Raw genomic sequence first — 27,546 nt, forward strand, 5'->3', positions numbered from 1 at the left:
ATGTGGCTCTTCATTTTAGCAGTCACATTCAAGCAACAATAAAAATAGACAAGAAAACCATTCATAAAACTATAATTCCGATTAAAACCAACCAAGCTTCTCTAGCAAATAGGTTAACTCTACTTTCAGCTGGACATAGTAGACCTCGATAGACTTGTAATCTGGTGAACCGGGTTCGCTTCCCTGATCCTCCACATGCAGCTGCTGGGTGACCTTGGGCTAGTCACGCTTCTCTGAAGCCTCTCAGCCCCACTCACCTCACAGAGTGTTTGTTGTGGGGGAGGAAGGGAAATGAGATTGTTAGCCGCTTTGAGACTCCTTAGGGTAGTGATAAAGCGGGATATCAAATCCAAACTCTTCTTCTTCTACTCACGAGGAAGAGATTGAGATTGTGAGAGGGATCATGAAAGATGACATTTTATAAGCAAAGCTGCCACTGCTTACTAGGAGAGGTGAGGCAACTGCAACGTCAGGGCTGCATGGAGCCAATGCAGTGCTTCTGCTGGGGCGCTCTGCAGCCCTGACCTCACTGCTGCCTTTCCCCTTTCTGCCAGGAGGCTATTGCTGCAGCTTTGTCCCAATAATAGATCCACTCTTTCCACCATTAGAAAGAGTGAGGCAGCCACCTTAGGTGGCAAGTGCTTAGGGAACATTCATACGTGTGTGTGTGTGTGTGTGTGTGTGTGTGTGTGTGTGTGTGAGAGAGAGAGAGAGAGAGAGAGAGAGAGAGGCTTTCCATCTGCTGCTCGCCAAAACATGAAGACCTCAAGGCCAAAATGGTTTCCACCCCTTCTTAAGACTTTATCATCCTATCTCCTGGCAGCTCCATTGTGAAAAGAAAAGTGGTACTATTCTGAGTTGGGGCTGCATCTGCCTTCCACTGCTCCTGGCCGGCCCTACATTTCTGGTTCATGAGGCTACATTTCCCCACCAGGTTCTTCTTTGCAGTATGCCCCGCGGAGGACCTTAAGGTCCACAAATAACAACACTTTGGAGGTCCCAAGCTGCAAGGTGGTTAGATTGGTCTCAACTAGGGCCAGGGCCTTTTCAGTACCGGCCCCGACTTGGTGGAACACTCTGTCACAGGAGACCAGGGCCCTGCGGGATTTGACATCTTTCCACAGGGCCTGCAAGGCGGAGCTGTTCCGCCAGGCCTTTGGTTTGGACTCAGTCTGACCCTTATGTTCCCCCCCCCTATGGTTTCGATTTATGGGATACTACTAAAATGAGGCTGCATTTTAAATTGTATTTTAACCTGTATTTTTAACCCGCATTTTAATTAACTGTTTTTCTTTTTCTTTTATGTTTTATTGTAATTTTATTGATGTTAGCCGCCCTGAGCCCGGTTCTAGCCAGCGAGGGCACGGTACAAATAATTTTTAAAAATTATTATTATTATTATTATTATTATTATTCGGTACCTCGTTGTCTCACAAGCACGTTGTGTGGGAACATTGGGTTTCCATATTTTTGCTCAGCTGCAAGAATTGTGCTGCCATTCTCTGGCGAGTGAGTGATGAGCTCAGCCTTGCTCACAACCCTGGAGCTGCAGGGGGCATGGAATTCCTGCCCACGGTTACAAAATGCTCTCCGCCTTGTTTCCACCTTCAACAAGCTTGCCACCAGGTGTAGCAATGAGGCAGGAGGAAAGGGCTGAGTTTATACCCCATCCATTTATACCCCGCCCATCTGGCTGGGTTTCCCCAGCCCCTCTGGGCGGCTGCCAACAGAATATTAAAAACACGATAAAACTTCAGACATTAAAAACTCCCCTAAACAGGGTTGCCTTCAGGTGTCTTCTAAAAGTCAGATAGTTGTTTATTTCCTTGGCATCTGATGGGAGGGAGTTCCACAGGGTGGGTGCCACTACTGAGAAGGCCCTCAGCCTGGTTCCCTGTAACCTCACTTCTTCCAGGGAGGGAACTGCCAGAAGGCCCTCGGAGCTGGACCTCAGTGTCTGGGCTGAACGATGGGGGTGGAGACGCTCCTTCAGGTATAATGGGCCGAGGCTGTTTAGGGCTTTAAAGGTCAGCACCAACACTTCAAATTGTGCTCAGAAACGTATTAAGACTGATTTAACAGTTAAAAAAACATATCAACAAAAACATCCAGTATTTCACTGTATTTACTGTTGGCCATTACCATGTGATCTGTGTCTCAATGGGTATTGGATTGCTCCAGGATGTGGCATCAATCCTGACAGCCTTGTTCCTAACTTCCCATGTGATTTTCACTTTTTACCCATACCCTGAGTTCCCATCCAAAATTATGTAAACCCTTGTCTGGACCCCGGAAGTCCTCTGCCAGTCAGTGTAGGCAATACTGAGGTGAATGGACCCATGGCCTCACCCATCATAAGGCAGCTCCCTGTGTTTCTGACACCTACCGTATTTCTGCAAATCCAATGTGCCATCGAATCTAATGCGCACCTCAATTTTCAAAACCTTTAAACCAAAAAAGTATTTGCTATGCCAGCGGTGTTTTTCAAGCTTGCAATTGAATCTAATGTGCCATCACATCTAATGTGCACCCTGATTTTCGCGACCTAATTTGGCCCCCCAAAAGGTGCACGTTACATTTGAGTAAATAGGGTATAAAGATGCAAGTCTGTTGTGCTATGGAAGCCCAGGTCCTTAGCTCCTGCAGAGTGGTGTGCCTTTGTTTATACTGCCTCTAATTCCTTAATTTTAAACATTCACAGTCCAGAGGCATAAAATGCCCCAGCATAACATCTGGGATGTGTTTGGCCCTTGGATGAAAAGTTGCTGATGTTGCAATTTATAAAGCAGCCTTGGAAGGGGATTGCCATCAAATAGATGGATCTTGTCACATCTATCATATTAATGATCCTTGAACGAAGAAGTACTAAGTACAGATCAGCACAATAAACCACAATGCTCCAAAGCAACCATTAGGGTCGCATCTATTTTATGACTGATCTCTCGCAATAATTGGAATTCTCCTATCTCCCGTAACAGGAAAACATTTAACCGTTGTGGCAACTATTAAGGGAACGGGCTCAGCAAATGTAGATGCCCTCTACCAAACATAGCCTCGTGGACCGCTGAATTTAAACCACAGCAAAGATAATTATCAACATGTTCAGCTTATCAAACGTGGATCTCTGGCTAAAACATGTTGCCTCTGAATGCTTGCAGCAATTCACACATACCTGAAAGCACCTATCGATTTCCAGAGAGAGCTTGTGCACATGCTTCGAGCACTGATACGTTGCAAGGGGTGGGGACTTAGAGCCTTCTCTGGCTTTCACCTGGCGGCTTTCACTTTAACTTAAATTGAAGGGACAACTCCGTACACACAGTGGCGTAGCGTGGGTTGTCAGCACCCGGGGCAAGGCAAGGCAAGTAATTTGCGCCCCCTAACCCTAACCCCCAGATGTTGCGCCCGGTGCGGCCGGCCCCCCCTGCACCCCCCACGCTACGCCACTGCGTACACACAAATGGACATGCATCTTTACCGCTGAATAGCAATGACTAGTGAAATCCACTTATGCAGAAGCACTAGGAAAGCACCAAAGTGTGTGCATGTGTAAGTAACTCTAGATCAGGAGAATTATATAAGGCTCTCGGTCGCATTCAGCTGCTCTCACTTTCAGTTGCAGCAAGTGGGGTGGAAATCATTAACCAGAGGCATGTGACAGATCGATCAGGAGGCAGATTTAGCCTACCTTTAATGAAACATGGGGATAAATGATAATTATCTTGAGATAAAACATTACCTTGGGGTTAAACCTTTCAAAATTGCAATGCATGCAGAAGAAGAAGAAGAAAAACTTAAATCTTTGTTTTAGAGGCAGTCACTAAAATGCAATTAATGCACAACACAAGCACCGAAATAATTCATTTTTGTTGAAGTCGGGCACATAGCCTAGCCCTACAATTGGAAGCAAGAAGGCAAGTCACTTTTCAGCCCAGCAGCATCACTGGAAAAATCCTACATCAATGTTGTACGTTTGGATCAGGTTACATAGCAGCACAAATCAAGCCTGGATTGACAGCCAGGAGCCACCGAGAGCATGGAAATCTAGGGTGAAGTCAGACCAGCAGCATTATTAAATATAGTTCTTTTTGTGATAATTAATCTACCAATGGAGAGGTGAGGTCATTGTTCTTATTGAGATAAATGCAGTAACGTCTTCCCTTTTTTGCGAGCAGTCTGGAAAGCAGAAGAGAAAACAGAAGGGTTGCATCTGCGTTGCTGTAATTTGTGGCTAATTTATTTTCAAATATATATAAACGAATGCATAGAAATGAATGCTTAATTGCTAATATCTATTATTTATTATACATCGCCCACTTAAAATGAGGGGAAGGGGGAAGCAAAAAGGCTCATACATGCGGATTTTGCAAAATATGTTCTCTCCATTAGCACGGTTTCATGGCGTGTGCTCTGATGGGGATTTAAAAGCATCTTTAGTGTACGGCACGGTCTATGTGCTAAAACATTACTTTATTATTAAAATGTTGTGCTTTTTGTGTGGTACTTTCCCCCGAATAATGGGCAAAGTCTTAAGAGCAATATCCATTCTCTGATTAAAATTATGCAGATGCCAACAAGGTTAATAAACTGAAGATCGTGCATATTATTAGGAAAACAGAGCTTACATTTCAAGTAAGAACTGAAAAGATCCCTAATTGATGAGTAATTTCAAATTTGATATTCCTTCTATCTTGGTGCAAAAGGGTGGGGGGGGAGGGAAGAATTTCATAAATATATAGTACCTAAAAGAGAAGAGCCTTAATTACACCATGGACTACTGGATAAAATGATTACATTTTCTACACTGTAAATTCATACAATTAAATGCAGCAGTGTCACCTTATAAAATGTTTCAATTTGATAATTATTTCAGTTCATTTACTCAGAAAAAATACAAGCATGAATTTACTAAGTATCTCCCAAATCTAGTCATTTTCATTCTCCGGGACTGACTTGGAAGTTACTTTTGCTTGTCTGAACTTAAATAGATCCCTGACAAATTTAGATAACTATTAAAATTGATAATATTATGGGTGATAGCTTACTAATAGAAATTAATTCAATGCTGTGCTTCTAGGGTTATTACCTGATATTGTAAAACTACATTTTAATATAACATTTGGGATGTTTAAGGAAGCTTTTGCATGGCTCCTATTATTTTTTTAAGTACTTAGGGGTGAAATTCTTGTTTAATACTGCTCGCTGCGTTAAAGAGATTGTGATGTATAATGAGACTTCTATGCATAAATGCACATCAAAGTGTGATTACAGATCACAATTAACCAAGTGGCAAGACAGTGTAGTCTGCATATCGCCACTTGGCAATCTCTATAGCCCTGCAAGCAGCAGGAGACTATACCATTTGCCTGCTTCTTCAGTTGCACAAAGGTGCAGGTGTGTGTTAAAATTCTTCTAACCACTTCGCAGGATAGTGCAGATTAGCCAACCTAACAGAACATTAATGTGCCCATTATGGCGGTCTCATTATTGACTCCTAAACAAATAAATAAGATGACTTGACATTTTCTCACTGATGTGAGAACATGCAATATATACACTCTGTCTATGTAAAGCCAGTTGAGTAGTGGTTAGAATGGCATACTAGGATCTGTGAAACGAGAGTTCAAATCCCCTCTCAGCCATGAACCTCATGGGGTGACCTTGGGACAGGCACTTAATTTCAACCTTACCTACCTCATGGGGTTATTGTGAGGATATAATGGGGTGGGGAAAGAACAATTTTATTTTATTTATTTATTGAATTTATACACTGCCCTATACCCGGAGGTCTCACAAATAAGATCACAATTTATAAAATCAGATTAAAAAAAATAACCCAATACCCCCCACAAAAAAGCCACAATGCAAGCCACCTTACATTAGGTGGGATGCAATTGCTCAGACAAATGCATTATGTGACCCATGAGAGCAGCAAAATAACCAGACTGTACAACATTGACGCGGGTGGCGCTGTGGGTTAAACCACAGAGCCTAGGACTTGCTGATCAGAAGGTCGGCGGTTCGAATCCCTGCAACAGGGTGAGCTCCTGTTGCTCTGTCCCAGCTCCTGCCAACCTAGCAGTTCGAAAGCACATCAAAGTGCAAGTAGATAAATAGGTACCGCTCCAGTGGGAAGGTAAACAGCGTTTCTGTGCGCTGCTCTGGTTCGCCAGAAGCGGCTTAGTCATGCTGGCCACATGACCCGGAAGCTGTACGCCGGCTCCCTCGGCCAACAAAGCAAGATGAGCGCTGCAACCCCAGAGTCGGCCACGACTGGACCTAATGGTCAGGGGTCCCTTTACCTTTACAACACTGATGGGATAAAATCAGGCCAAATCTTTATTGACAGCAGCATGCAAGGTAAGGGTTGGCATGGCATTGGGTCCCAGGATCAGTTCCATCATTCCACAAGCCCCATGTTGATAGAATGGATCTGCCAGGTTTGGGCAGCCCCAAACCCATAACTTGTGAAGCAAGTGAAGCAAGCAAGGTCTCCCTGGGTAACCAGGGTGCAGATTCCAACCAGGCAAATACCACAACCCGAGCTTGGGAGTGTCATGGTCAATTCTGCCCTCAGGCCACTTATGGCTCTCCCTCCCCCCCCCTTCTATGTTGATTCTACACTCCCTCATTCAAACAATGTTCTTCCGCCTAACAAAGGAAGGCCATAATTTCATTGAGGGAATGATGGAAAAACCCAGCCAAGTGCCAATCGAGTTGAAGAAGAAGAGAATCCTTTCAGGCCCTGTCAACCAGTGACCCAAAATTGCTCAGTGAAGGCACTAAGCTGAGGCCGGGCAGGAGGGAAACTCTCAAGGCAAAATGGGTCTGAGCTCCAGGAGAAGCAAGCTTCTACAGTCATACCTCAGGTTGAAGTAGCTTCGGGATAAGTACCGTATTTTTTGCTCTATAAGACTCACTTTTCCCCTCCTAAAAAGTAAGGGGAAATGTGTGTGCGTCTTATGGAGCAAATAGAGGCTGCCCAGCTATCACAGAAGCCAGAACAGCAAGAGGGATTGCTGCTTTCACTGCACAGCGGTCCTTCTTGCTGTTCTGGCTTCTGAGATTCAGAATGTTTTTTTTCTTGTTTTCCTCCTCCAAAAACTAGGTGCGTCTTGTGGTCTGGTGCATCTTATAGAGCGAAAAATACGGTATTTTCGGGTTGCGCACTGCGGTGACCCGGAAGTAACGGAGTGCATTACTTCCGGGTTTTGCCACTTGCGCATGCGCAGATGGTCAAAATGACGGCATGCGCAGAAGCGGCGAATCACGATCCGCGGATGCGGGTTGCGTTCGCTTCTGGATGCGAACGGGGCTCCGGAGCAGATCCCGTTTGCATCCAGAGGTACCACTGTATAGGCTTTCCCCTCCTTTTTGCAAGGGCTCATGGGACAGCTTTCTCCCCATGAGCCTATGGCACAAACAAGATACTCATCTGCTTGTGCGCACACCGCGCTTCCCTATATGCAAAAGTAAGTAACATGCAGTTCAATAGGAATTATTTCTAGGTAAGTGAGTATAAAATAAATAAGTAATAATAATAAAACAGTAGCGCAGTGGTCTGCTTCCATTTCATCCCACCTGTAGCTGCCTACCCAGGCACAAAAGCTAGATGGTTTGGGCAGAAATTCCAAATGCATGAACTCCCTAAAATTGCAGAAAACACCTTTTCTTGAAATCTGCACCTCTCCAAATTTTGTAATGCAGCTTTTAAACCAAAACAAATGTACCAAAATGCATCCATTTGGAGGGAAAGAATGGTTAAAATGCAGACATTAGTGAGAATAACGGGAAAATGCAAATTAGGGGAAATCGCTCGCAAAAGATGTGCATGCTAAGAGAAACGCACACTAAAATGTTGATGATTTTTTGTGAGGACTTTTGTGGGGAATTCAAGATCAAATGCCAAAATCTTGCAAACTGAAGAAGAGTGGGGGAAAGAGAAACGAAGAGAATCAAAACTGATTGGTTCATCCATTCCTAGTGAGAGAACCAAACAGATGTGGGTGCAACCTAGTGCACATTTCAGCAAAATTAAGCTAATTTAACTGTGCCCTGGATGTCACCCTTAACTGCAAAGGATAGGGTTATTTCTTCCTTTTGTGATAATCCTTGTCATCGTATCAGTCAAAGCCCTTTAAAAAAAAGTTACAGTGGTACCTTGGTTCTCAAACTTAATCCATTCCGGAAATCCATTACAAAACCAAAGTGTTCCAAAATCAAGGCACACTTTCCCATAGAAAGTAATGCAAAATGGATTAATCCGTTCTAGAATTTTAAAAACGAACCCCTAAAACAACAATTTAACATGAATTTTACTATCTAACGAGACCATTGATCCGTAAAATGAAAGCAATAAACAATGTACTGCAGTCACACAAACAATCAATCAGTAACTGAACTGGGTTCCACACAGTCACAAAAACAAAACAAAAAAGAGCTGCAAAAACAGACAGACCTCAGCGTAACACTCAAAATGGAAGTGTGGCACTTAAATTGGAAGCGTAACACTCGAAACGGAGCATGTTCGGCTTCTGAAAAAAGTTTGCAAACCGGAACACTTACTTCTGGGTTTGCAGTGTTTGGGTTCCAAGCTGTTTGGGTACCAAGGTGTTTGAGAACCAAGGTACCACTGTAATGGGCCCATTTAAGCTGCAAAGTATACTGAATTTCTGCTCTATCCCTGCTTGATCCACACCTCTCAGATTAATGTGCAGAGTGAGGCATAGTTACTAATCAGGTTGTGATCATTTTAACACACTGAAATGTTGCTAGTGAAACATGCCTTTAAATGCCTATTACTATTTGTAAAAGTTTGAGAGGGTTTTTCGCTTTAAAGAGGTGATAGATCTGGAAATGCAACGAAAGCGCATTATGGGTAAGACATATGTGAAAGTAACACAGAATGGATAGATTCGGACATCCCTAATTTGGAATAATTAAGGGGTGTGTGTTGCATGTATACATAATAACACCCACAAGAGGAGCCCATATTAATTTAGTTTCTGGTTGAGTTCGGGAAAGTGCGGGAAGTCTCGCTTTATCATGCACTGGCTGGGCAAGAATGTTCATGGATTTTTGCCTCCTGTGAATCTCACTCCTTGCTCTTCTCCTTTTGAAAACAGATGAATGTGCCACACTCATCTTGGCCTGCTTGTTCTGCCAGTTTTGGGACTTTCTGTTCATGTTGCCCGATGTCTGTGAAAATTGGTTGACCAATGTGTGCTGCCCTTCCCATAGATATTACCAAACCTCAGGCGACGACACAAACAACGGCGACTGCAGCTGTGATTGTGACATTGATTGCAGCATCCTTGAGTCTTGTCATGAAACCAGTGAGTGTCTGGAGCTGGCCCTGGAGATCTCTCAAGTCTGTTATCACTAATGTAAAACAGTTGGCGGCATGTCCAAGAACCATCCCTGCTGAAACAGACCTAGCTCCCCGAAGGATATACTCCTTTAAAGCAGAATAATAGCAGTAAATAATAAATAAACAACATGTATGAAGAGATCCTGTTTGCTAGCCGGGGTTGTGTCAATGTATCTGGTTATAAATCTTGTACATTCTGTATAGCAGCACAAAGAAGATTCTGTTTTTTTAAGGATTTCCTAACTGCTGGAGCTGTGGGGTGTGGAGGAGAGAACAGAAGCCATGAAATTGCCTTCAGAGTTTTGCAAAAATTTTATGAATTGTATGTTTGATTGTTTGTTTTATTTAGAATTTTTTTTGGCTGCCCAATGAAAAGTGCATTCTGCAGGGTTCTCAAAGTGTTCAAACAATACTAAAACATTACTAAACACACACACACACACACACACACACACACACACACACCAGTTCAATTTTCTGCCTAAAAACCAGTGCAGGTAGCATTACAGATTGTTACTACTTAGCAGGAAGTCGGGTGGGGCATCTCTAAAGGGCCTGGTGAAGTAAAAAAGCTCTTCAATTGGCACTAGAAAAATCTTAATGTGGTGCCAGGTGAGTCTTTTTCAGGAGAACATTCCATAACAGGGGTTCCACCACTGAAAAGGCCCTCTCTTCAGCAACCACCTGTCTCATCTTTTGAGGAAGGTGAAGAACATCCCATGCCTACTTCTTGAAAACACTGATGTCCTAGATTTGGAAGGTTTTAACAACGCTTTTGGATGGCATGCATATCTGTGGTATGACAAAGTTAAAAGTCACAAGGCTTTCAAGAACCATATTGTTAGGAAAGCATTGTTTAATGTCTGGATAAAATACAAAGACCTACTAGAGAATAAGACTCCAAGGTGGCTGTCACCAATGGAAGCTAAGGCCCACAAAAGACTCAATATGGAGGCCAAATGGCCGAAATATTGGGAAATATTAGAAAAGGATGGAGACTCTTGGAAGCTGCAGAGTTTGGAAAAACTAAAAGATAAAGTGAGAGATTGGCTACACTATGCTCAGATTAAAGAGGTGTTTAATTTGGACAAAAAGATAGGATTCCAGGTGGAAAAGTCAAAGTTAGAAACAGAACTGTTAGAACCTAAAACTAAGGTTCTCTCAAAAATGTACAACTTGCTGCTAAAATGGAATACACAAGACGAAACGGTCAAACCAGCTATGATAAAATGGGCACAGGACATTGGGTATAATATTATGTTTGCTGACTGGGAAAGGTTATGGACCACCGGTGTGAAGTTCACGGCATGTAATGCCTTAAAAGAAAATATTAGGAAAATGATATACAGGTGGTACATGACCCCAGTCAAGCTTGCAAAAATATACCATTTGCCTGATAACAAATGTTGGAAATGTAAAGAAACTGAAGGAACGTTCTTTCACATCTGGTGGACCTGCCCTAGGGTTAAGGCTTTCTGGGAAATGATATATAACAAGTTGAAAAAGGTATTTAAATATACCTTCCCTAAGAAACCAGAGGCCTTGCTTTTGGGCATTGTCGGCCAGAGGGTGTTAAAGAAAGATTATACATTTTTCATGTATGCAACAACAGCAGCAAGAATACTCATAGCTAAACACTGGAAAACTCAAGACTTGCCCACGCTGGAAGAATGGCAGATGCAACTGATAGACTATATGGAACTAGCAGAAATGACTGGCAGAATCCGTGACCTGGGAGAAGAAGTGGTGGAAGAGGATTGGAAGAAATTTAAGGACTATCTACAAAAACATTGTAAACTGTATGAATGTTAAGATGATGTAAGAGTAAGAAGAAAGGTGGCATCAGTAAATTAGTTGATAAGAGTTTGAGAATAGATGAGATTTGAGAAAAAGTTAATCCACTGGTTAATATTATGCATATATAAGTATCTAAGACTTTGGAGAACAAATTTAAAATTGGAAGACATAATATGGGAAAAATATAACTAAGAAATTGAAACAAGGTGATAATTTGCTGTCTAGAATTTTATAAATTTGGAAGTGGGAACGAAAGACGTGAGGAAGTCCAAAAGTGAGGAAAGTAAGAAATTGACGATGATGTTATAACTTTTTCTTTTTTTTCTGTATGTTTTTCTTTGTTTTTTCTTTTTTGTCTGTTTATTGTATTGTTGGGGATGGGGTTATATGTGTTGGAGGATAAATGTTTAGAAAATTTTGAATAAAAATTTTTTAAAAAAAAAAGAAGAAGAAGAAGAACATCCCATGCCTTTAGCAGGAGGTAAATTTTCAGGTATATGACGAATTCTGGCAAGTGGTTAGAAGTCATCTTTTTCTCAGGGTTACACAGTGAGGCCAATTGCTTGTTGTTTCAGGGTAGACAAAAGAAAATAGTTCTTTACCCAACACTTTATTTATTCGTAAAATTAGTTCTGGCTACCTTTTGTAAATAGCCCACCACCCAAAGCAACTCAAGCATAACACACACACACACACACACACACACACACAAATAATAATCAAACCCTAATAAAACACAGCAGCTAAACAGTAAATTGACACTTGAGCTAGATGTGGCAGCAGTGTGAATTTCAGCAAAGCTATGCAGGCAGGCTATGAATTCTAGAATGATAACTTTTTTAAAAAAATTGTTTTCTTATTTTTGACAACAATCGCTCCTCCTCCCCCATATGCAGGAGAAATTCTAGCATTATTTTTAGGACTGGAGTCAGCTTATCTTCCTAATGGATTTTATATATAAACACATATTCCACATTGTTGGTTATTATCAATAATGGATGATGTTACATCCTTTGATAATTAAAGATTTATTCATATGACCTTTTACAACACACGCATACAGGCTTTGTTTGGGTCAAGGAAAATTAAACGAATTAGAAACCAGGTACTCATTACATCAAAGGTGTCTTCTAAAGTGAGTTTTAAAGAATGTGTTTGGGTTTGTTTCTTTTGCAGAACGTCAACCGTGTTTTCACATTAGAGGTTTTCACTGTATTATAATGTGTCATAGCTATTCGTGTCTTCTTAGTGGAGATTGACCTTAATAGAAAATGAGGCCACATTTCGGGAAGAGGTTCCTCTAAAACATTTCGCCAGGTACCTCCCCTTCCTGCCCCCCATGACCATATGAGCCCTCCAGACTACAATTCTCATCATCCCTGACCACTGGTCCTGTTAGCTAGGGATGATGGGAGTTGTAGTCCCAAAACATCTGGAGGGCCAAGTTTGGCCATGCCTGCCATATGACAGACACTAAGAGCATTCTGGGTGCCAACATATTGGTGGGAATTAGACAAAATTTTAACAGATATGAGCAGAAGAAAATACATTTTGTTTACTTTTGTTGTTGTTAAAAACGATAGTCTGGAGAGATTTAATAGAAATTCTTATCCCCCCCCCAAGGGTCTTGGAGCTGCGAAAGAAATGAACCCACAAGAGTCACACAAATTAAAACGCTAAAAACCTGTGAAATACCAAGCAAAGAGAAATGAGAAAGTTAGTTGTTCCGAAGGCAGATTTATAAACTGCTTTGCAGATGTTGTTTACTTTTCAGGTATCTAGATTTCAATGAGAGTATATAACCTGTGTTCTTAAAACACCTGAAGGCTATTCTCTGGTTGACAAAAAGCATATGGCAGCAACTGGAATCTCCTAATCCAAATCCATTCTCCTAAAAAGCGCTGACTGAAATTTAGCAGCCAACCCAGAATAGGGGCAAAGTGAGCAGCACTTTGCTACATGCTGACAGGCAGCTTTGGGGATGTTTGAGCCCCACCCCCACCCCCACCCCGACTGCCTTTTCAAAATTGCAAAACTAGCTGGGAAAGGGAGCATATTGGGAACAGAATACTGGGCTAGATTTCTTACATGTTTCTCTTAATGGAATTGAATTGATTTAAAACACTTTGCCATGGGGAAACCCACAACTTAAATGATTTAAGCTGTACAATATCCTGACACAAACAGATGTGTTTTCTTTTCCAAAGATATTTTTTTAAGTATAGTTGCCATGTGAAGCTAATTGTGAAATCTTTTGGAAGCGGTATTAAGAAGATGGTTGCTCTTCCTTTTTCAAACGTAAAATCTATATGGGGGAAAAAATATGCATTCCAGTTGGGATTTGAATAAGCGCATGAGAATATCTTGAGCAGCCTAACCCCAACCCCTTTTAGCAGTTTGGCTGGGAGACAAATTAAATGGAGCAAAGGCTTCGATCTTCTGCCCATTCTGGGAGTAAGCACCATCAACCTCAATGAGACTTACTTCTGAGTACACGTTTATAGGATTGATCTTCAACTGTATTTATTTATTAGATGGAAAAGATCCTGTTGTCTCTTCTTAAAAGATAAATAAACAGCGTTTTAAGATCATTGTGTATGAGTCAGATGTGCTAGGGCGGGGGAATGGCCTCCTCAGAAATGGATTCTTAAAGTGACTTTTGCCGAACTTCCTTTGTTTGTGTGAATGTTCTACTCAGTTACAAAGAGCTCTGGGGAAGACTGACACCCTGTCCTTCTTAACTGCAGTGCTTTTGGAACAAGCCAGAGGTATATTTCTGGCAATGTCCACACTACAGATAATCACACCTTCTCTAGAAAAAAATTCAACCTCTGGTTCCCTTTGGTTTCATCTGCAAGTTGAAGCTAGCAACAAAATATGTCTACAGTGGTACCTCGGGTTACATACGCTTCAGGTTACATACGCTTCAGGTTACATACGCTTCAGGTTACATACGCTTCAGGTTACAGACTCCTCCTCCTCCTTCTCTCCTCCTCTCCTCCTGAGCTCTCTGCTCTCCTACTTTCAATGCTCGCCAGATTCTGGGAGGGGGGGTCTGGAATGCTTTCTAAAGACATTGTGTCTGTCAGCTGCCCCCCCCTCTGGTGCTTCTTCTTCCTCCTCTCCCATTATTTCTCAGCTTTCCCCCTCATCTGCCTCTAAGCTGTGATCTCCCTCAAATCCCTGTTGTAATTCTGAACTGTCTTCTTCTTCTCTGGAAAGGTCAGGCTGGGGAGGCTGTCTCCACCATTCCTCCTCTGCCCAGTCCCTGACAATTATGGACGATATTTGATATAGATATGGAGCCTATCTCATAGATTTAAAATTTGATTGTCCCACACTTGTTTGTTGTTGGTATTGTTCTATTTGTTTTACTTTTCTGTACCCTAAACTTGATGTAAAAAAAAGAGGATTGACTCCACCCACCCATTGTTCTTTATTTACATCACTAGTGAATGTTTTTAATCCCAAAACTATGAATGGGAGTGGGCCTCACTCACAACTCTCTGACGCAAGGGTAACCAATGTAGTGTTGGAATCTCCACTCAGCCAAGCCGATAAGGCCTCATCTTCCTCCAAGCTGAGCCTTTGAAATCGCCTCCAATGTGTTTAATGACCTCGAGCCTTTGATGAGGCTCCAAGGCACATTCTTCCATTCAGCAGAGTTCCCAGGACAGGGAAGAGACGAGAGCTTTGGGTTATATTGTAAAGAGTTTTATTTCTAAGCTACACAGTCAGAAAAGACACCCTCTCTCTATGAAAGCAGAGAGGAACCGAACAAAGGAACAAAGGAAACAGGAAACCACCAACGTCACATCCCGTCACATCCCGTCTCCTTTCCCGTGAGACTGGAAGGTCTCTGGAATGTAAACAGAGTCCTGTGACTCCAAGCAGCTGCTCAGTGGCAAAACAGAAACTAACATGTAGTACTCTCCAGATGTTTTGGACTACAAGTCCACAGCCAGCATGGTCAATGGTCATGGCCAGTGTAGTTCAAAATATATTGAAAGACACCTATCCCAGCTCTGAAGCATCTGAAATGTTCACATTTTGAAAGGGCATTTTAGACTAACGGCATAATTTTAATCTGTCTAGGTTAAAGGGAACTCAAGGATTTACTTATGAAGAGATGAGCACAGGTTTGCAGTGTTAGTGAGGAAGGAGAAGTTATATGATAGATGCTTTGGCAAAACAACATGTCCCCATACTCATTTGAAGTGATCACAATACAAATGGAGATGCAATTTTGTAAGCAAACAAGAAAAATTACCATAGGCAACAATAGAAAGATATTCACAATGAATATCCCTCCCTAACTTTGCTGTGCATTTTCCCACTTAGAAATAGAAATAATGGAAGGGGAGAGAGCAGCAGATATTATTAGATCAACTGCATAAAAAGGATTCCATTAGTATATCGCAGATGAGAAATGAAAGGATTTACATCCAATATTAGTATCATAAAATCGTGCAGTTAAAGTAACATCCACTTTGGAAGAGGCTAAGAATTGTTAACAACAGTGCAGGAAAACAGCTGTAATTTTTGTTTATACTTTCAAAACTCTTTCTTCATTGCGTACCGAATTTATCCCTTTGTGGCTGAAAATACTTGTATTTTGTATTGAAAGCTAAGCAATTTGTGCACAGCTGCCTTACGGTAAACTCCTTTGTTCATTTCTGTTCCAGTGAATTATCATTGTCCCCCTCTTTTTTATTTGAGTAAATATAGATGTTCCAAATAAACTATAAAGCTGCAAATCCACCTACCTGGGAATGAGCACAATGGGACTTACTACTAAGTAGGCATGCATAGGATTGCATTGCTTCTCCTAAATTAAAATCAGTACTAGGCTCCAATCCATTTTCTTCACAACATTGCATAAAAGTGAGTAATAGCAAGTAAATACATCTTTAGTTAATAAATTTGAGGTTACACCATGTGACTTAGTGGAGTATGATGAGGTATATGGATAACTATCATATATAATTACAGCAACACCACTTTCTCTCAGTATCTCCCCACACAGTCTGGTCCTGCTTTAAGGCATTTGCCATAGCATGATAAAGAGAATGTCATTCCCCCCTCATATTTTTTTTAAAGAAGAAACTCAACAAAAGGGGGGGGTGAAGGGGACCAGATTTATATGTATCCTGCAGTCTTTGATACCACCCTAGCCAGTGGCTACACTCCTCAGAAACTGGAAGAAATATCTCCCATTGTGACTGCTGAAGAGTTACACTCAGAGTGAATCAGATAAGTGTTGGAGATCAATGAGACTGAGGGTATGTTCTGTCATATGTGGTGGACCTGTAAAAGGGTAAAAGAGTACTGGAAAATAATGCATAATGAATTGGAAAAAAAATGTTTTAAAGTACTTTTCAAAACAACAACAACAACAGAGTCCTTTTTGTTGGGGATAATTCAGACGGAAATTCCCAGGTGTCAGAAAAGGTTATTTATGTATGCCACTACTGCATCTTGTGTTTTGTTAGCCCAGTGTCAGGAATGAGCCAGCTCCAAGCGAAGGATTGCAGCCAACAGCAGAAAGCAGCCAGGAACAGAGAGTCTTCAGAAAGGTCATCTTGAGTAGTGATGCCGGAGGCTTCTTAGAGCCGTCTGGAGCAATTTGTTTGTTTTTGCAATAAATCCTCCTTTTTAATACCTACTGTGTTATCAAGCTGGGAACCTGGACTCCTGACACCCAAAAATGAAAAACGAGTGAAGTCCCAACTAAAGAAGAATGGCAACGTAAACTGATGGAATATGCACATCTTGCAGACCTAGCATATAAAATAAGAGAACAAGAAGAACATACATTTGAAGAAGATTGGAAAATGTTTGTTGAATATATGGAGGAAAATTGTGTATACAGTCATACCTCCTATTACGTTTGCTTCAGGTTAAATCTTTTCAGGTTGCGTCCCGCGGTGACCCGGAAGTACCAGAAAGGGTTACTTCCGGATTTCGCCACTCGCGCACGCACAGATGCTCAAAATGACGGTATGTGCATGCGCAGAAGCAGCAAATCGCAACCCGCGCACGCGCAGACGCGGGTTGCTTTCTGCTCATGTTGCGAACTTTACTCCGGAATGGATCCCGTTCACAACCAGAGGTACCACTGTATTTGAAAACGTGGCAAACATTAAGATAAACTCAACAGTGTAAATAAGTTTTGGTGGATGTAATAATGGAATTCTGAATGGTTTAGTTTATATAAAATATGCAGGCATTTATGTTATGCAAAATGAACCATGGAAAGAGAAGAAGGGAAGTCATTGTTTAAATGAACATTCTAAAATGTAAAACAGAAAATTTAATAAAAATTATCTATATACAGTGGTACCTCGGGTTAAGTACTTAATTTGTTCCGGAGGTCCGTTCTTAACCTGAAACTGTTCTTAACCTGAAGCACCACTTTAGCTAATGGGGCCTCCTGCTGCCGCCGTGCCGCGAGAGCCCGATTTCTGTTCTTATCCTGAAGCAAAGTTCTTAACCTGAAGCACTATTTCTGGGTTAGCGGAGTGTGTAACCTGAAGCGTATGTAACCTGAAGCGTATGTAACCCGAGGTACCACTGTGTATGTATATATAGATAGATAGATAGAGAGAGAGAGAGAGAGAGAGAGAGAGAGTTATGCTCAAGGTTCAAGAAGCAGAAGATGCTTTGAGATTTTGGTGGAAATGGTGCAGAAAGGTGAGGAAGATATTAATCCCTCAGGGATCAATTATTGGACTGTGTGTGTAAACACTGTAAATAGGGATGTGCGTGTGATTGGTGTGAATGAGTGTGAACATAGGAGTGTGTAAATCGGGTGTATCGGGAATGTAGAAATGGGTGGGAAGTAGGGATACAGTGTTGATACATAATGGGAAAAGCAAGATATTTCTCAAATTCTCATGAATGCCTACCTGTCTCTGTCCTATTTCTCAACTTGTTAAATTGTGTGTCCCCATAATGCTAAGGACACTTCACTGAGCCTAATGAAATGAAATCTGTTGCACAAGTGCAGAAAAATCACTGGTAGGATGAAATTTACCCCAGGCTGTCCACAAGAGACCAAAAGTCCAAATAACTGACAGAAATCTGACTTCATTTTATAGAAATGAGTAGGCTGTTCTTCACAGGTTTCATCTTGTGAATCAAATGTGCCTTTTCTTATGATATAACCACCACTTATAATTCCACATTTGAATCCGGACTTCTATTATTAAAAGAGAGTTTCTTGTAACCAATACACATCATAAAGCCATTATCAAGTGACAAGGGAACTGGAAAGATCCAGCTACTTTCCAAACGTATATGCGCAAATTATATTTTTAGCTACATTAAGCCAGCCATATGCAGTTCCACACACTTATGCAATTCCAACATAAAAAAGTAATCCATAATATTCCAGAGGAACAAATCCAATTCTTAGCCGCATACATTTTCATACAAGTCCGTCAAAACCCATTCCAAAATCCTCTCCATCTCTTTGACAGCTAGTGTTGGAGTCCTCTTAAATGGTCGTTGAGCTTCCAGAGACTTTAAATCTAATAGTCCATAGCCTAGCACTGATCCACAAGCACTGAAGTCATGCAAAAAGTATTCTACCTTTATGAAAGATATACTATGCAGAGTTTAGCGTGGAACACAGTATAGTCCAAATCGATTTCCACCCCTCTAACGGATTCCAGCTGGGGGGGGGGGTGGAAATCACATTGGTAGCCTTTTTTCAGTCATCTTACAGGTTGGTACCTATTCAGCTGACAGGGGTGTTACTTTTGTATTAAGCAGATGGAAATGATCGCAGTTGTGGGAGCTGTTTTCGAAGGTCTGCAAAACAGGAAAAGATTTTCAAAGACCAGCTGTCTCAAAATGCAAGACTCAAAACATAGCAAGCCTCATAAAAAGATATCACTACTACAGTGTCCATTGCAGGAGGTGGTGGTATATATATTTCTCCTTTTGGGGTCTGTCTGTGGTGGTTAGATCTGTTAAGGGCTGCTTTATTACCTGAATACCTCATACTGTGCTACTTTTTAAATTCCAATAGGCTTTATCCAACAAAGTCATTTCATAAGCGGAACAACATCTGGTGGCCCCTCCATCTTTTTCATGGCACGCCCACCCCCCACAACCCCACATTCGTTCTGGAGGTTTGGCAGAATCCAATAGCAGCTTTGGTGGAGGTGGAGGGGCACCTTGGGAAAAGAGCGAGAGGACGTTCTATTGCATGAGCAGAAGTTACTCTGCTCGTGCAATAATTTCATTGGATAAATGGTTGCATTGTGTATTTCACTCTTATTTGTAAATTGGTTTATTTGTGTAAAATGACCAAGAAGCTTGATAAATCGGGTCCTCCTCACAGAGGGCACGTTGACATCATCAGAATTGACCTCACTGTTGGGTGGGTGGGAGTAATTGGATAGCCACAAGAACCCGATTGGAGGTCCCTCAGTTGTTGGGCAGATCTAGCCAATGGGAATTTTGTGTATTAACCAAGGGATCTTTATATACCGCTGCACGTTGCGTTGAGCTTCCTCTTTTCACTTCGTGCACCGGATCACCCACCCACCCTTCCCTATATTTAGGGTCTAGCTTTGACCTTGTTTGCCATCATGGGTCGTCTGCTTTTGGGGCAGGGGCCTTGTAGGAATTTTCCCATTTGGCTGATTGGCTGATGCCATTTGGGTTTAGAAAATCGTCACAACTTTGTAAGGTTTGGCGGTTAAAGGTAAAGGTAAAGGGAACCCTGACCATTAGGTCCAGTCGTGACCGACTCTGGGGTTGCGGTGCTCATCTCGCTTTATTGGCCGAGGGAGCCGGCGTACAGCTTCAAAAGGTATTCCATTAAAGGAATCCAGGGACTCGCCATGCTTTTGTCAACCCCTTTCGGGGGGGTAGGACCACACAAGAGTCCCTGGGAGCATTTTGGGGTGAGCTTGAGTCACGTGCCTGTACCAATGCTCCCCCATGGTGTTTTCCTGTACAGTGGTACCTCGCAAGACGAATGCCTCGCAAGACAAAAAACCCGCAAGACGAAAGGGTTTTTTGTTTTTTGAGCTGCTTCGCAAGACGATTTTCCCTATGGGCTTGCTTCGCAAGACGGAAACGTCTTGCAAGTTTGTTTCCTTTTTCTTAACACCGTTAATACAGTTGCGACTTGACTTCGAGGAGCAACTCATAGCACGCGGTGTGGTAGCCTTTTTTGAGGTTTTTGAAGACTTTGGTGATTTTTGAAGCTTTTCCGAAACTTTTCCGACACCGTGCTTCGCAAGACGAAAAAAATCGCAAGACGACAAAACTCGTGGAACGAATTAATTTCGACTTGTGAGGCACCACTGTACTGACGATATGGTGGGGCCCAGTCGTCAGTGCTGCATCCTGCTGAGGTCAGGAGCAGCCTAGTCGAACTGATGCCTAAACAAACCACTCACTATCTGTAATCAATAAAGTTGTGGCCAAAATTATGCCAATAACCTAAAACTAAATTCTGTGTCATGTGTGTGGGGTAGCTCCTGGGGGTCTTCACATGCGAATAGTAAAGGTGGAATACAGAAGCCCTATTCTGTTTGTAGGCCATCAGAAGGCAATCGTTTCTGCAGAGCAGCTTTTCCCAACTTGGTGCCCTCCATATATTTTGGACTACGGCTCTCATCAGCCTCAGCCAATACAGATATTGGGGACTGCAGGAGGCAGGAGTGGAAGAAGAAGTCCCATCCCCTGGATATCACCCAAAAAGTCTACTGCTCAGCAATGGTACATTAATGCCATGAACAAGATGCCAGCCACCCAGACAAGTGCAGAGCCACCATTTCCCATTTCCCCCTGATATAAGGAGAGAGATTGGCATGTAAGCTAAACTAAATGTATTTTTTATATAATTATCCTGTTAACATTGGAGGCTGTCCATTCTTTCACAAGTGGGAGATTGGAATAACCTCAGAAGTATGGTTTTGGGAGTAGAAACAGCTCTCTTTTCTACCTGTAGCCTGTACTACAGGCAGCCGTCAGGATCATATTCCTAACACCTGAGACCTGGCTCCCCACAGCTACCTAACTTTACATCTTGTTTCTGCAAGGCTAGAGCTGTAAAAGGGAACCCTTTCGTCTCATTTTATTTAATTCTTCTAATTCATTTTGCATGTGTTCGGGAATGAGCACAACTGCTAACGAGCAGTGCTTGGTAAAAGGCACGCTTGCCTCTCTCTCGCACTTTTCTGTTTCTCCAAGGAACTTTTCTAAGCTTCGGAGCATAAAGACAATCTTTACTATATGGGGAAAGTCACCTTTCACACGAGCCACCTTTCCCTATTTAACAGCTATTTAGGCCCCCAATCAAAGTCCCAGCATTAGGTCATTCTCTCTCACTTGTTCCGTCATTGCTAGCTTTACACTTTAGCAGTTTTAAACCGAACTTGCTGATTGAGTTGGGTTTTTAGGGCAAACTATAGTAATATTGGAACTCTGGCACTTGTAAATTCCCCTTTAAAAATACAGGCGACCATGCTAATGCCTACTGCGCTATCAATAAATCTATTGTATGTTGGTCCTGAACTTGTTCTGGGAATCTGAGATGGTCCCAATGCCTATGGCAACAATAAAGAACTAGGAAGATACAGCTGCTAAGAGCGAGATTTTGGAAATATGTAGAAAGTGCAAAGAAAGAAAGATGGTATTGACCAAGTATGGACAGGCACTGGCCATAGTGAGAAACTGACCTATAAACACACACACACACACACACACACAAAACTATTCGGCAAAACTATTTTTCATGCCAATGCTGAACACATCTGTGTGATCCCAGTAAAATGGACCAGCATCTGGAACTTGTAACTGCCTCTCAGTACCACTAAATATGTTCATCTGAAAGACCTCCAAATATCTGGGTACAAAGATAAAAGCAGGCTCATGAATTCTCACTCATACTCCAACCTGGTGCCCTCTAGATGTTCTGGACTACAACTTCCATCTTTCCTGGCTCTTGGCCATGTTGACTACATCTGACGGGAGTTGTAGTCTTGAGGGGCAGCCAGTTAGGGATGGCTGCATTAGAGTATTAGCTTACTTATTTGATTCATTTCTAGACCACTCGTCAGTTAAGTGGTTTACAAATTTGTTAAAAATACAAAATAAAACAGGGAAAGATTAAAAATATCACCCACAACAAAAAGCCAACCTAAATGCCATCATGGGCACAAGCATCATAAAATAAATATAAAGCAAGCAAAATAAATTAGTGCAAGAAATTAGAAAGCACCAAAAATAGGAAGGTGTGGTGTTGGGTACTTAAACGTATTGGGAGGCACACCTGTAACAACAAAATTGAATGTGCTAATTTATATGCCTATAGGTTTTGCCAGCTATCTTTGTATTTATTCACATCTGGGCCAAATTAGGGGAGTTTCACTGGTAATTTGGTTGACTACAGTAAACATCTAGCTCATGTGTGCTATGGGAATTGAAATCAAGAGACAGGTTTGAGATATTGCATCTTCCCAGATGGCTAGCTAACATTAGCATCATTTCTGAAGTAAATGTAACATATTGCTATGATTTCTTGCATCCTAAAACTTCACTTCAGTATCCACTTGTATAGAGCTAGTTTTATGAAAACTGAGATGGAAATTTCATTGGATTATTCTTCCTTTGCAGGAGGGGTGGGAAGGAAAATTCAGCTCATTTGGGGAAGGAGGATAAATATTGCAAAGTGTTTAAGGGGCAGTGCCATTCATCTTAGTGGATTTTGTTGTTGTTGTTTTTATGGTTGGGTATGAGACCCTGTTGCATCTAAATGGGTTTTAAACTGGTCTAAAGTCTTGGTGTCAATGCACACTCAGCACAGAGGATAGAGACCAAACTCTTCTTGCCAATACAGTCTCCCTGCTCTCCACTCGGAAATATATTGATGTTCAGTGTTGGCACCTCTCTAAGTTGTCAAAACATGATAGGCCCTGCCAGAACATTAGTAACATATTCTAGATCTTCTATACATCCATCTTAAGAAAAGCAACAACATGTCACCACTATGCCAACTGCAGGCTATACCAGCGTTGACGTATTAGTCTGCTCACCAGTGATTGTTATAAATACAAGACAGCCGCTAGATTTATGCTGATACTACAACAATGGGGAAACATGAAGATGACTGTATTCTTTTTGATACAGGCAGTCAGGGTCATATTTTTTTAAGAGTATTTCCAGGAAGCTCAGGAAAGCGCTGACCCACTGGTGCAAATAGGCCTTGCCAAGAAGCCAACTCAGACCTTAGCTTGTAACATCCTTCTACGTAAAATATCATGTAAGATAAACCCCATAACAGCCAGTCTAGCATTTGCCCCCAATCTTTAAGTGAGTCTTTAAATCACACAAAGTTTGAAATCAGGAGTGGGCTCCCCCACCCCTTTATAAATATAAGAAAAGCTACAGGTCAAGCAGAAATCACAACTCGCTATAGGAATGGCGCCATGGCATTTGCAGGCCATTGTTTTGCACAGATCCTGACATAATAATAAAAAAAATTACGCAGTGAAATAAACAGGAATTCTTATCTTTGTCCTTCTGGGGAAAAGGGCCTGTAAAAAAAAAAAAAGTACAGTGGTACCTCGGGTTAAGTACTTAATTCGTTCCGGAGGTCCATTCTTAACCTGAGACTGTTTTTAACCTGAAGCACCACTTTAGCTAATGGGGCCTCCTGCTGCTGCCACGCCGCCAAAGCACGATTTCTGGTCTCATCCTGAAGCAAAGTTCTTAACCTGAAGCACTATTTCTGGGTTAGCGGAGTCTGTAACCTGAAGCTTATGTAACCTGAGGTACCACTGTATGGAGTAAAGCTATGACAGTCTTTGAGGGAGAAAGTAAGCCTTGGATTGTAGAGTTACTGAGTTCGTTCAGTTGAATCCAACCAAGCCATTCTACTTGTGCAACAGAATTTCACCTTCTGCTCCTCTGCCTGATCCCTTTCTTCCTCCTTCCCAATCAACTCTTGAAGGTTGGAGGAAACACCAGATCAGATCTGGGTTTGTGGGATGCACAGAAAGAAAAAAGAGATGTCATCCCGTTCATGCAATGGCTTTGTATTCTCAAACTTCCAGCGAACCAATTAAAAAAGTTAACAGCCACAATAAAGCGACTGTTGCAAACAGAGGCATGTGGCACGTCTGTGTAGGGGATGTGACATTTGAACAGCCACCCTACCTCCCACAGCATGCACCAATTACATGGAGAGCCTCTAAACCACAACTACATGCTTATGACAGCTCCTGGGACTAGCGTAAAGAGTAAGGAGTAATCTAGTTGATGAATCTTGGTAAGGAACACTGGATTATTGTGTATTTGATAAGCAATAATGGCCCAGAGATCTTAGAGTGGGCATACTTGCACTATCCTTTGTAGCAGTTACAAAAGTGCCTGGAATACATCTAAGTGCCTTTCAAAATGTTGCAGCTCCCACGTTGAGCTGCCGTTTTCAACAACCATAATTACCATAACCATTAAAATCTACCGTGTTTTAAGAAAGGGGAAATACAAAATATGCACCCTGAACTGAACAGCTGACTTGATCTCCAGTCATTGCACAGAGATTTTGTTCCTCAAGTGCTCAAAGTGGCTGGTTTCAATAGCTAACATTTTAATCGAAAGCTCTGATTATCCATAGTCCCTCTCCAAAAATCTCTGTTATCTAATAAAACATGAAACTGTGGAGGTTGGCCTAAAATAAGCCCAGTAACCCTGCAGCAATAAACAGATGCCATTTGTGCTCCTTTTCATGGAATGAACAGGGTATGATTATGACGTTAAAAATAAATTTGTGTTCCCCTTTCCTTCAGATGGATGCAGGTGGAACTATAAAACCTTTCTTATATGAGTCAGAGAACCACGGCTGGCAGGGCTAATGGCACAACTTTAAAAATAGAGCAGTAATTAAATGAAATAACAACTAGAGAGAAAAAATGTCTTTCTTTTTCCAGAAACTGGTCCAATGGCTATTGCTTGAAATTAATTAAAAATATTTTACCTGGACCTCTATCATAAATGCACTTAATGAAAAGTTGGCTGAAACTACCCAAGAACAAACTACCAGAAAGTCTGTTTAGTAAATTCAGTTCCTGAATGAGAACCAACTAAATCGGTGTTATATGTTTCCTCATAGATACTGGATTCTTTAGGCTGAAATTCTGTACTTATGTAACTCAATGGCACTTAACTTCTCAGGAGGTATGTCTAGGACTGCACTGTTAAGCTGCACAAGATTTGTGTGGAAAAGCGGGTAAATGAAGACACTCAATGATTCATTTTAGAGCAGAAATCATTTGCCGCAGGACACAAGAGGCAGCGCAATGCAGGGATGTGTAACTTGTGTACATATGAGCCCGTTCTCCAACTGTCGGATTGGTTTGCACTGCTTGTGTGAGCGGAAGTGACTCCATTGATCGCTATCAGGGCTTTCCATGCAACTAAGGGCTTCCACTCAACCTTACCTTCTAGGCATGGGTCCAAGCAATTTCCCCCTTCCCCTGCTCCTTTCCCAGGGAAAGCCTGCTCTTTTTGTGCTAAATTGGAGCAAACATCAATCCAGAGAAAGCGAGAGCCAGTGTGGTGTAGTGGTTAAGAGCAGTAGACTCGTAATCTGGTGAACCGGGTTCGCATCCCTGCTCCTCCACATGCAGCTGCTGGGTGACCTTGGGCTAGTCACACTTCTCTGAAGTCTCTCAGCCTCACTTACCTCACAGAGTGTTTGTTGTGGGGGAGGAAGGGAAAGGAGAATGTTAGCCGCTTTGAGACTCCTGAGGGTAGTGATAAAGCAGGATATCAAATTCAAACTCTTCTCTTTTTCTTCAAATTGCTGTTTGCTCCAATTGGGCACTAAAGAGCAGTTTTCCCTAGAGAACAGCCATGGGACAAGAGGCACTGTGGATAAGCCCTACATTTTATTCAGAGCAGGGACGTGGGTGGCACTGTGGTCTAAAACACCATGCCTCTTGGGCTTGCTGATCGGAAGGTCGGCCATTCGAATTCCCATGACGGATTGATCTCCCGTTGCTCTGTCCCAGCTTCTGCCAACCCAGCAGTTCAAAAGCACATCAGTGTGAGTAGATAAATAGGTACCGCTATGGAAGGAAGGTAAACAGCATTTCTGTGCGCTCTGGTTTCTATAACGCTGTTCCATTGCATCAGAAGCAATTTACTCATGCTGGCCACATGACAAACGCCAGCTGCCTCAACCTGAAAGTGAGATGAGCACTGCAACCCCATAGTCACCTTTGACTGGACTTAACTGTCCCGGTGTCCTTTAACTTTTTAAATCTTTATTCAGAGCAAACCCACTGAAATGAATGAACACGACTAAGGGTGTCTTCACATTACTGTTTACTGCGTCTCCAGTGCACTTCCACCACTTAGGTTCACAAGATGTTAGCCTCAACCCATTTGTATCCTGTAGCTTTTTGAGAAATACTCCTCTTTGAACCTTTCCCTCTCAAACCAGCTTCCATCTAATACGCTGTGGTTCAACTGTGGTGTGAACAGTTCAGGCAGCATTTGAACACGTGCAGGTGACGGCACATGCACAGATGAAAGCTTCACTGGAGGAAATACTGGGTGCTTGTGTGCATTAGCCTTTGTAAGGGTTTTGTGATAACCGCAGTTTGTTTCACAAGAAGCTTCATGAACATGTTGAGAACAGGCCCCCTCCTTCCTGTAACATTTACCAAATTACTTTGACCAAAATCACCTGCCAACAGGCAAGCGATGTTATTTTTCATCCTGCCACTTTGCGCACAAAGAAAGGGCAAGGAGCTTTTGACAAGAAGCCTTTTTTGAAATGTAACCCACTCAGGCTACAATCCTATTCATGTTTGCAGGTGAGTTAGAGCCACTGAAACCAAGTCTTTCTTCTGAACAAGTACGTTGACGATCAGCTAGCTGTCAGGATTTGTTGTTGTTGTTTAGTCGTTTAGTCGTGTCCGACTCTTCGTGACCCCATGGACCAGAGCACGCCAGGCACCTCTGTCCTCCACTACCTCCCGCAGTTTGGTCAGACTCATGCTGGTAACCTCAAAAACACTATCCAACCATCTCGTCCTCTGTCGCCCCCTTCTCCTTGTGCCCTCCATCTTTCCCAGCATCAGTGTCTTCTCCAGGGAGTCTTCTCTTCTCATGAGGTGGCCAAAGTACTGGAGCCTCAGCTTCATGATCTGTCCTTCCAGTGAGCACTCAGGGCTGATTTCCTTAAGAATGGATGCGTTTGATCTTCTTGCAGTCCATGGGACTCTCAAGAGTCTTCTCCAGCTGTCAGGATGTATTATGATTATTATTACCTATTAGAACATTGTGGTATCATCATGCACAAGCAAAACATCTGTGTGAGATAGTTTGAGGGACTGAGGGACTGA

The 27,546-nt window shown here is 42.2% G+C and overlaps 1 protein-coding gene across 1 annotated transcript in view; it reads left to right on the forward strand.

Moving 5' to 3' along the window:
• Positions 1 to 9,668, forward strand: part of MDFIC2 (MyoD family inhibitor domain containing 2) — a 47,003-nt gene extending 37,335 nt beyond the window's left edge. The window contains exon 4 of the mRNA XM_077923502.1: positions 9,126 to 9,668. Within this exon, the coding sequence (XP_077779628.1) occupies positions 9,126 to 9,385 (260 nt within the window). The 3' untranslated portion in view covers positions 9,386 to 9,668. The remainder of the gene's footprint in view (positions 1 to 9,125) is intronic.
• Positions 9,669 to 27,546: the final 17,878 nt, after the last annotated feature.

This window comes from Podarcis muralis, chromosome 2 (genome assembly GCF_964188315.1).
Source record: "Podarcis muralis chromosome 2, rPodMur119.hap1.1, whole genome shotgun sequence".
Lineage (NCBI taxonomy): Eukaryota > Metazoa > Chordata > Lepidosauria > Squamata > Lacertidae > Podarcis > Podarcis muralis.